Below are 11,303 nucleotides of genomic sequence, written 5' to 3' on the forward strand. Positions count from 1 at the left end.
TACCAATAAATATACAGTCATGCCTTAATGCCTGCCAGGTTTCAGTGATATGAACATCCGCAGAAGATAAATGAAGGCACTTGTATGAAAATATGCACATTTCAGTATCAGGCTTGTGCATATCTACTGCTGTTTAATTCTCTTTACTAAAATTCCTTTCTTTTTTAACCCCCTTACCTATCAATCCACTCAGTTATTGGCCTGGCAGTCATGGCAAAGTGTATTTAGAATCACTCAAAAAGCACCACATTTCCGTTTTTATCCATATTTAAAAATAAATACAGACACAAAATAACTGTTTTTCTATCTGTATTTATCTGTAAAAATGGAAAAAATGGAGCCCTAATTATAATGCAAGTCTATTTCTACGAAACAAGAGTAGTATATAAATGCAGATTTAAAGATAAAACAAAGGGATTAAGCAAGGTTTTATGACTGAATGAAGTCCTTGGCCTTGGGAGCAAACCTGAGAGTCAGCTGAAGGGACTTCTTGTCCCAGGACACAACTCTCAAAATGGCTGCCCACCAAGGGCAGGGTGAAGAGCCACAGGCTGGACTAGCAGAGTTGGTTTGGGGCCCAGCAACTCGAGGCATCTCTACCCAGGAGCAGAGTTCACAAATGCAGAAAAGCTGATCATTACCTTTGCAGGGCGGCATAGGTCCTGGCGGTAGGCTAACTGGAAGCATGTCCATGTAACACATTAACATGTTATGAGTCTCATGTTGTGCATGATTCTAATGGGGCATCTGCCAAAGATTGCCAAATGTTCTGTTCGCCCACCCTGTGGTTTCCCTCCTTCTTTTAGAGATTACAAAAATACTGTTTTCCTGACTGTCAAAGCCCTGCTGATTTTGAATCCATGTCCGCCATGTTTTTTCTGCCGGTGGGGCATACATGGTATGGAGGCCCCTAGCAGAAGAAAATATTAATGTTTTCCAGGGGCTAGGAGGCAACTTCCAACTACCCAGTGCCTGAGGGGTATCCATTATTTTGTTTTCTATTAATAAAACCCTGCTTTTGGGTTTTTATTTCAGGAAGCAGCAATCTTGCAATAACCTGACAGTAGAGTGGCATTATGAGGTTTTACAATAAGTGTTCCTGCTATGCCTGTGAAAGCCTGTTTGACCAATTTTTCTAAACTATTTGCAGTAAACTTTGACTTTGGTGGGCGGGCAGCGAGAAGACTGACTACTTGGTGGCCGACCAGCAAAGCTTAAGTGAGGCTAAAGTATTGCTGCTACTTAGTTTTGTAGTAGGGGGTCCTCTCCATTTACAAAGGGATATTTGCATACATGGAGGTATAAGTGCATTGACTTGAAGGAAGAGGCTAGTTATTCAAGGCCTCTAAAGGATCTGGGGGTTTAAATACCATATACTATGAACACTCTAAGTAATAAAGCCTCTAGTTTGATTATAATTTTGGAAAATCTCACAGATATACAAGAAATCAATTAAAGTAATGATATACTTGGCTAATGTGGGAGATTCCAGCAATTGGTGGTTGTTTTCCTGCAGAAAATGAGGCAGAAGAGATTTTTTTTTTAGTGATTCAAGGGAAACTTGTCATTACATACATTGATAGAGAGATGTTAGGGCTGGGAAGAATGAGGCTCCATCTATTTCATTAGAAGCACGTTTTAACAGTGTGAAGTGTTGCACTGTGGTGCCAATATTTTAGATGTGTAAAACCACCCTACTACCATAATGACATCATGTCAGCAAAAATCATTAAAAAAGAACTTCCACCTCCTCAACAAGACTTGGTGCATTCAATCAATTCATCCCAGCATGAAAGAATTTTACCCAATTGCCAAAACATTTGTCAAATGACCCACTTAAAAAATCAGATGCAGACTCACTGTCCAACTACAGACTTATCACTAACTTCCTTTGTCTAGAAACATTCATTGAAAGATGTGTTGAAACACAATTATCTTTTCACATCATTAAAATAATCTCCTTGTCTGTATCAATCTGTGCTGTGCAAAAATTGTAGCACTGAAATGGCTTCTTTTATAATACTTAACATCCACATCATAGTGGACAATGGAAGCACTTGTCTCGTTGTCCTCATCAACCTTTTAACTTGGTCTTTGACACTATTGACTACCAAAGGCTTATTGAGGTCCTCAAGATCTGCATGTTCTTCTGAGGAAGTGTCCTCAGATGGTTCACTTCCTTCCTCATCAATTGCAAACAGATAGTGAGACTTGTTGCTCCCTCATCCAACACATCTTACATCACCTGTGGTGTCCCGCAGGGTTTCATTCTCTTTCATACTATTTACCCTATACATTGAGTCCAATAGAGGCCTATAAAGCACACATGTGTCAACATCCACCAATATTTGTCCGACATCCATATTGATGTTGAAACTAATTCTCTTCATGACATCCTCACTCTGAAAGACTGCTTAGCAAAGCTGCAAGGCTGAATGGCTACCCATTTCCTCAAACTTAATCCAGACAAAACTGAATTCATCCTCATGTACAAACAACACTACTTCAAATTTAATTTTGCATGGTTCAAGGAAATTGGGGCCTTCGGCTTCAACTACGTCTTACAAATGAAGTTAATTCATGAATGTTTGGATTAAACACTCCTGTTCTTTGACATCAAACATTAATCACCATCACCAAATAAGCCAACTATCCGCCTGGTCATCCAATCCATGGTTATCTTTCTCATTGACTACTGCAATGTAACTTTCCCCAGAGTCCCTCCAATCTGTGCTCCGTTTAATGTTTGACACCCATAATTCAATCACATTACCCCAAAACTAAAAGGTATATTCTCAGTCTTCTTCATATCTTCCTTTTCCTTCCTCTCTCCTTCAGCCCTTTTCATTCGCCGACCTTTCTCTCTCTTCTTTATCCATCCTTCACTCACTCACTCATCCACCTCTCTTTTTCATTCCCACACTCTCTACCCCTCTCTCCTACCTTGCCATCTGTTCTGCTTCCACCCTGCCCCCATAGCTCTTCCCCTCACCTCCTCTTCACTACTTCTCCAAAGTACCATCACTTCTATTACCCCCCACTCCACACTCATCCTCACTGTCCTTCACCTCACCGAAATTTCTCTCCGTCCTCAGCCTCCTGCTTTCTTCTACTTCAACTCCTCCATCTCGCTCTCCAATTTTACTACCATCTCTCTCTCCCTTCTGAATGACTTCCTTCTAAGCTGTCGCCCTACCACTTCACTTGTCACTCCCTCCTCCCATCTCCTCCTGCTCTCCTCTGTCCTCCTTCAAACCACCTACAATCTCCCAACTTGACACCCCAATTTTAATTCCACCATCACATTCTCAACACTGCCTGTCAATAGCTTTTCTTTATTTACTACACTTAATCTGTTTATCGTCCCTTTAATGTTTAATATATAACGTAAAACAAGACCCTAACTCTGCTCTTCTATTGCACTGTAATGTGTACCGACATAACCTGGTAGTAGAGGGGTGCTGAAGAAAAAAGCAAAATAAATAATGCTTTCAACCACGAGAAGCAGAAAGTGACAATACCCTTTATAGCTTAAAACTATTTAGGGTTGTAGCAACATTGTTTGTTATCTTCTGATTATTCACCATTAGATGACAGACCCAATGTGATCTTTTCACATAAAGCTCAATGAAACTTGATTCTTCTTTACAGTTCATTACCCATGAGGCCATGCTGCAATTTGAGATGGCGCATTCAAACTGTAGTCTTGGAGGACTGTGATAGAGCACATTGTAGAGAAGGGTGATCTGGTGGTTCTATGATCACCGATCCTCCCGCCCAACATCAATGCACTCTTAGATTCCCACTGTAACCGTGTTGCCTTTGCTGATATTCAACTACTTATGCTCCATCCACAGGGACATTTCTACCACCTGGAAAAAGTGAGTGTTGCACCTGGGATGTTTGAAAAGCATCTTGCATCAGACTGGGATCAACATTCTCATGACCCTCAGTCAAAGTCTTCAGAAAGCATCTCATCGCATTGAGACCCTCACAGGTGAGTAGTCGTGCTTTATAAGAATCCTGATTGATTGATCTGTTAAAGGCATCAATTGCAGATCTCAATTAAATACATATTGAAATTGGCAAGCGGATCCATCATATGCAGTCCCATTGCCTGCCATGAATCTGGCCAGAAAGAAATACAGCACCAGGGTGGGAATTTTGAACCATGAAAGGTCCAAGGACTCAGGACAGATTCAGTTTCATGACTTGCTCTGAAATCCAACTGCGTGACACCAAATAAGTGATTACATTCCTCTGTAATAGCTTACACTAGAATGAAGAGTGCATCATATAGAAATTAGAAGCAAGCCTTGACTTCTTCTAAAGCAACCACTAAAAGGCTTTTTCGAGCCATGGGACCGCTCCATCAGAAGGTGATGTGAATAATGTCCAGATTAAGGGTGGGCGTAGTTCGCGAAGTAGCACTACGCGAAGCTACGCGAAGTGCACTTCGCACTACGCGAACTTCACGTAGCACTATGCGAGCTGCGTAGTAGCACGTTCGCACTGTGCAAGATGCGTTTTCAATGATTGCACAGTGCGGACAAGCATCCAGCACTGTGCAATCATTGAAAACGGCATCTTGCACAGTGCGAGCTGTAGTTTTCTGCTGCTCGAGTAGATTTTTACTCGAGCGGCAGCTTTCTCAACGCGAACTGGTAGTTTCTTATTGCGAGCGGTCGCGAGCATGCGCAACCACTCGCAATGAGAAACCTGACCTCCCACGCGTTGAGAATCTCGCCGGGATGTCATTTTGCTTGCTCGTGGTCGCGAACATGACGTTGATGACCGCGAACAAGCAAAAAATGACCGCTGCACTACACTACGCTGCAATACACGTGTTCGCACTGTGCTACGTGCAGCTCGCGTAGTGCGAAGTTGCGCAAACTTCACAAACTACGCAAGCGTAGTGTAGTGCTTCGCCCAGGGTTAGTCCAGATTATTGTTTTGAAGACAACGCACAGCTGATGCTTGATGGGTAAGGTACCAAATATTGCTCAGTCAATGACGATGTATACCTCTCACGTGAGGTTGATCAGTGAAATAATTAATTGGCATGCCAGAAATCTCATGTGATCAGTCTTCAATATAAAGAAATGAAGATGTTCTCTGTAGTGCTTTTCACAGGATATAACCCTGATAGGGATGAAAGTGGAAACATGAGGCTGTCCTCTCTCCCAAAAGTTTCAGCAGCATGGTTATTTTTAAAATAAGTGCTTTTATAGATATAACTTTTTCCACCACAAAGATCTCCTTGATATGTAATAGTGAGAAAAACTTCCCTATGAGCTCAGTGGAGCATCTAGAATCTGAGTTGCACCTTCTTTCAGTAATTCCTGCTTAAGAGCTCAGAGTACCCAGTAAAACTGGTTTCCACTCAAGGAATCCACAGATGGAACATGGTGACAGTGAGGAATATCTTTGACATCCAAGAAGAGTAAAGAACTGTACGTCTCCACAATCTTATCAAAGATGGCAACTTTAGGAACATAGCATTTTTTGGGCATGACAGTATTTCTTTATGTCTGATGGATGTCCTTGAGGGGTTTACAGCCTTTGGCCAAGCTATGAACTCAATATGATGAATACATAATAAGGGAAGGAAATATTACATTGTCCCCGGAGCAAACATCTGGAAAAAATTGAATAACGATGAATTGGGTAGAGAAAAGACGGGACAAGACCAACCCATTCCCTCCTTTGCGTCTGTAGTCAAAATGTTAGAGGCATATTTCACTTATTGCAATCCTTGAGCCCAGCAGTGCTTGAGGAATAACACTAGAGTCTCACTTGTGTTGCTTATTGAACATACTTCAATGTTGGTTGTATGTATGTTGACTCAGGTTAGATCATTGCAGCTTGCCTACGTTTCATTGTTTTGACAGGTTATGGAAACGGGCGAAACTAAAGTAGGTCACTCGTAGACTGCAGTGAAGCATCAGTGATAAAGGATAGTAGTGTCATAATATACTGACAAAGAACCTGCAAGGGGAGTTGCATGACTTTGTATTCAGATGCTGTTGGCCAAGCTCAGGCACACTTCAGTACAGGGAGTAATAAAGATACAGTCCAGCACAGACTGTGAGAGGCTCTGTGTAAGGAAACTGGTAGGGCTACTTCTGAGGGTCAGTGAGGGATGGGTACCTTCTTTGACAGAAATTCAAGCTGAACAGGAGCAGCCCATGCAGGAAAGAGTGGTGAGGCTGGGTACGGGGGGTTCGACAGATGACCAGGAGGGAAAATTAAATAAATAATTAATTTTCCCTTCTTGTCGTCTGTCGAAATCCCCCCCACCCTGCCCCACCACTCTTACCTGCACGGGCCACTGCTGATGAGGAAGTCAACAAATCACAAAGTGCAGGCATGGCTTGGAACTCGGGTAAGATGGCAGCACCTAATTAGACCCCCCACTACTCCCCAGCAGTATATTAATTGATTATTCAACTACCTGAGTAATGTTTTCCCAAGATTTTGTTTAGGATATTTCTCTCTCCTTCATCTGGTTTGAAGCCAAGACCACAACTTTTCAGGATCTGGAGCTTCCAGGCCATGAAAGTGGAGAGTGCCTTTTTGGAACTCCTACTGTTTAAAATATTAGGACATTGCTACCATTGCCAATCACGTGTACATAGGACTGTACAGATCCTGGCATCTTTATCCATGCTGGCTGTGTTTCTCTCTCCCTTAACCTGTTCCTTCTTTTCCCTCAACCAGATAATCCAATAGTCTTACTGAAAGGAAGACAACAACACTTACCCAATAGAGTGCTCGGTGCCTTTGGTTGCCGGGAGGCGTGAGAGTTGTCTGCAAGACTCTCTCATGACACTGAGACACTTTGAGCGCAAATGACGTCACACATTTTAGACATGGAGGAGAGACCTGGGCAATTCCCTTTCTCAGTGACTGTGGGCTAAGAACAAAAAATTAGGACAGCACAGTCCAAACTAAAATATTCAAAGGAAAGAGTGCAGTGAATTACCCTGAATGTCTCAATTACTCCAAAATCTTCTCACCTAAATACATTTGAGTGTGTGCCAAATTATTAGCATGGAATTTGAATAACAATATACCAACATAGATATTGAAGGAAGATCAGTTTCCCTTCATGCACTCTCTTCTGGTCCTAGCAAATGTTTAGTCCTTGCTGCATGTCCTCCTATCATAGCAGTTGGTTCTAAAGAAGTACTCGCTGAAAGCCTTTGTGGGATAACAATCATATGAAAATTGTGGAAAGATACAGTTTCTAGTTAGAGTGGCATAACGTACCCATTTTATGCCTACGCATGGTCTTAAGGATGACTATATGAGATCTCTCTCACCGCTCGACCAGTGTTTGGGCTTCATCTGGAGTGTTGTTGACCTGTTTAGAATTAACTTCTACCCTGAAGCCCTACTTTAAATTTTAATGCTGAAACAACTTTTTTACGAAATGCTGACTAATTAATCCAGAACGGATATTGAGACAGCCACCAGATTATAAAAACAGCTGACGAAGAAGTTAATGGATCCAATTGCTGACAAAGATGAGAGGGTTTAGGAAAATTAATTAGATCAGGTGGTCAATATGGAAAATGTGGGATTAAAAATGTGGTTGGTTATCTGTAGCGTTTCCTGATCGGATGTAATTTCTCCTCAGCTTTATACTGTCCAGGGCACTTTATTTATATGTAATAATAATACCTTATATGTATCAAAGCAAATTTAATGAAAGGCTTGCTGGTCTTTCTATGCAGTCAATGGTGCCTTGCAGCAGATGTTGTGAGGTTGTGGAAAGGTGGTGAGGTGCAGGAAGGAGGTCATTTTTGGAACTGTGACTCGATTACCCCTGTGCATTGTGAGTGTCTTACTTGTTGGCAAGTAACTGCCCGCTAAAAGCAGTACTCTGCCTTTTCTGATAAATTGTGTACATTTAAAGTAATTACCCCGAGTGAAGTGTCGTCACGCTTCAAATTGGAATATTTGAGGAAAGGGTCTGCTGCAACAGAAAATCTTAAAACAAAAGCTAATACCACTGATTCTAAGTGTAATTCATAAAGATGAGTTCTGCCCCCAGGCCACGAGCAGGATTAGATAGTTTTTATGACACCATTTACTTACAGAGCCTATCCCCCATAGGGCTGTCTTAAGGAATTCATTTAGGATCAGAGACGCCTCAACTACAATGTCTCATTTGTACTCTGTGCAGAGAATCTATTAGAAAGGTGCAACAGTTGTCGCCTGAATACTCATTCATGATAAATAATATATAGATTTTTAGAAAATAAATTGTATTTTTATTCTAAAATATCTCAGTATTTTGGATGGCCTTCACTGCTGCTCATTGCTTAGGGAGAGTTACTTACTAATGCTACGTCTTCAAACTCTTACATAGAATTATTGTTTTAAATGTTTGCATTTATAGCTGGCTTATGCTGAGAGGAGGAAACTTTTCCTACCTTTCCACCAACTTACCTTGATCTTGCTCAGCTTTTTCTGAATCTTGTTGGCCACCTGGTCGGCCCAGTACTTTTCTCGTAGGAAGTCCCAGAAAATGCGACCAATCAGCGCGTTGATCCAGGCCATGTAGGGATCACTGCTGACACGAGCTTCAGAAAAGGACTGCAACAAAAAGAGAGTCCGATGGTACCCACAACACAGCACAGATGGTCTATATTTAAGGCTTTATAATTTGTACATTACTGTGAACCTCATTATCCCATCTAGGGACTCTATTAGAAGGTTCAATTCCAGAATATCGAGCACTATTGACCAGAATATCATGAAGATAAGTATATAGTATAGATTTACTATTCTTAACTTCACATCTACATACTACATATATAATGTCAAGGAAATGTTTGTGCAGTTAAGTATAGGAAACATATACTTGCCTATAGATACCGCCCTTCATGATATATTTGTAGTTAATATTCTGGCTTTGATATTTCGGTAGCATGAAATTTAAAACTCAGTACTCTAGTTTTCAGTCCTTTATCTCCAAATGGTAAAGGACCACATGTATGATGATGAAACTATGAACTACTTGGGTTCTTGTTCATTGCAGGTGCTCTACTCATGCCCATCTTATCTTATCTTAAGCAAAATTTATAAAGCGCACTGACACCATAAGTTTCCTGGTGCTGCATATAAACGAACAAGGCTTGGATCCTGTCACCACCTGGCCTGGACCACTACAATACCATCAAACAAACAAAGTGATCAGGTAGGTTGTTATAATCAAATTGAATAGAACCCTGCACAATCAATTCTAAAGTCTGCATGCTTTATTTCACTTCAACTTCAAACTGTTTGAAGAGCAAAATTCACCCAATCATTTCATGTCATGAGAAGGGTGACACATCATTTGGATGCACATTGTAAGTGTAAAACATTAACATAAAATGCACATGAACACGTTCAAACAACACGATTGTAATTAGGCACAGTATAAACAGATCAAAAACAAATCATGAACACAAAAAACATTCATAAACAGTGCGAATGACCAGTCCTTGTTTGCACACAAACACTAGGCGGACAATAACACGTTTCGTACTCAGGTTTGCACCTACTGTCCTGCCTGGGACATGAGTAAGGGGGTTACACATTTATGGTGGGTCTTGTCTCCAATGGGGGAAAAACGGTTCAAACTGATTCCCTCGAGGCACGCCCTGTATTGGTTAACCCATACTCTGAAGCCAACGTGTTTCGAACCGCAAGTAGTAGGGGGGTTCTCCTCAGGACTAGTCTGAAGTAAAAGTGAAATAAAGCACGCAGACTTTAGAATTGATTGTCTAGGGTTCTATTCAATTTGATTATAACAACCTACCTGGTCACTTTGTTTGTTTGAGGCTACTCATGCCCATGGCACAGATACTTAAGAAATTCCTCAAAAATCACATAATGATTTACTCACATTTGAGGGAATCAATGCTTAACAAAAAAAGGCTTTTTCCATCTACCACGAGGACCTAGAACAACATCTCAGTGTCCATCAAGACTTCATCAGGCCTGTTGCAATCCAGGAAAGGGCTTACGATTCACCTTTTTATAGAACACTATATCATGTGGCTCAATCATTTTACAACGGAGAGTGTGTGTGGAATTGTGGGTGTTTATATATGCATTGGTGGCCCAGCCACTGCACGCCGTATATAGAGCAACCCCATATGTGTACATGATACTAAACTGCGCCACCCCAGGACATGATTGAGAAAGGTTTGGTGACAGAAGGAAACACATAGACTGTAATGCATCAGAATGTTGATGTGGAAACCAGGACAGGTGTGACATGTGGGTCAAGCAGTGACAAGTGATGGAGAGATCTTTTGACATATTCTGGTCTGCAGACAGGACCACCCAGGGTCTTCTTAAGCACCTTTGATTGCAGGATTTTGGAACCCTAACACTGCTTCACCATGAATAAAGATTAAAACTCCCTGCTTGACCTGGAACAAAGATTTGGAACCAGGCATGGCAGAGGTAGTTCTACCTACAGTGGCTGAGACACACACATACCCTTACTCTCAACAAGATGTTTGCTCCAGACGAGTTCAGGACAAAGAGATAGTGCCAGGATTGGGCATGTATTACAAAAATACTTGGTTACCCTCCTGAAAGACCTAAATCTAGGGCTATAAGCTCCTCAGGCAAACTTGCCACCTTTGAAAAGGTTTTCACTTTGCGAGAGATGGGACGGGGTCTTTGAGAGGTAGAGCCTGGAGAAGGATGGGACTTTCTAGCATCAAAGACTTAAAAGCCACAGAGGAACATTGGACAGGGCTGGCCAGAAGAGAAGGGACAGAGATGTGTGCCCTCTCACCCTACACAGAAACAAAAAAACAACATGTTCTGAACCTGCTTGCCTTGCCTAGGGGAGGATGCAAAACAATTAATGGATTTCAACTGTGCAGCGCCTCTGAAGACATATTGTACATAGGGATGTACAAGTTAACATGTGCTCACTGTATGCCATTGGCTTTTCAATTGGTGACCATATAATAATAAATCATTAATTCCTATTTGAAAAGTGGGAACATATCACCCACTTAAGGATTTCAAGGTGCTGGGAGCCATAGGGGAGATTAAGTGAGCTATTGCCCAGAGTCACATGATGCTGAGCTGAGCTGCCGCGGGTGGTCGAACCGTGAGCCCTGCACTCCAGAGTGGATGTTTGACGTTACAACGCATGCTTTTACCACGCATGCTGTTCAACGCCAGTTTTACAACGCAAACCTTTACAACGCATGGTGCTTTGGGGTGCTGGATAGGGAATAGTTTAATTTACTATTCCAACTCCAGTCCCCGTGGACACTAGG

At 41.7% G+C, this 11,303-nt stretch overlaps 1 protein-coding gene across 1 annotated transcript in view; it reads right to left on the reverse strand.

The window, feature by feature from the left end:
* Positions 1 to 11,303, reverse strand: part of LOC147684684 (testis-expressed protein 2-like) — a 148,456-nt gene that overhangs the window by 33,044 nt on the left and 104,109 nt on the right. Inside the window, exon 6 of the mRNA XM_086940515.1 lies at positions 8,458 to 8,604. Within this exon, the coding sequence (XP_086796641.1) occupies positions 8,458 to 8,604 (147 nt within the window). The remainder of the gene's footprint in view (positions 1 to 8,457; positions 8,605 to 11,303) is intronic.

Source organism: Lissotriton vulgaris, chromosome 10 (assembly GCF_964263255.1).
Source record: "Lissotriton vulgaris chromosome 10, aLisVul1.2, whole genome shotgun sequence".
NCBI classification, from domain to species: Eukaryota; Metazoa; Chordata; class Amphibia; order Caudata; family Salamandridae; genus Lissotriton; species Lissotriton vulgaris.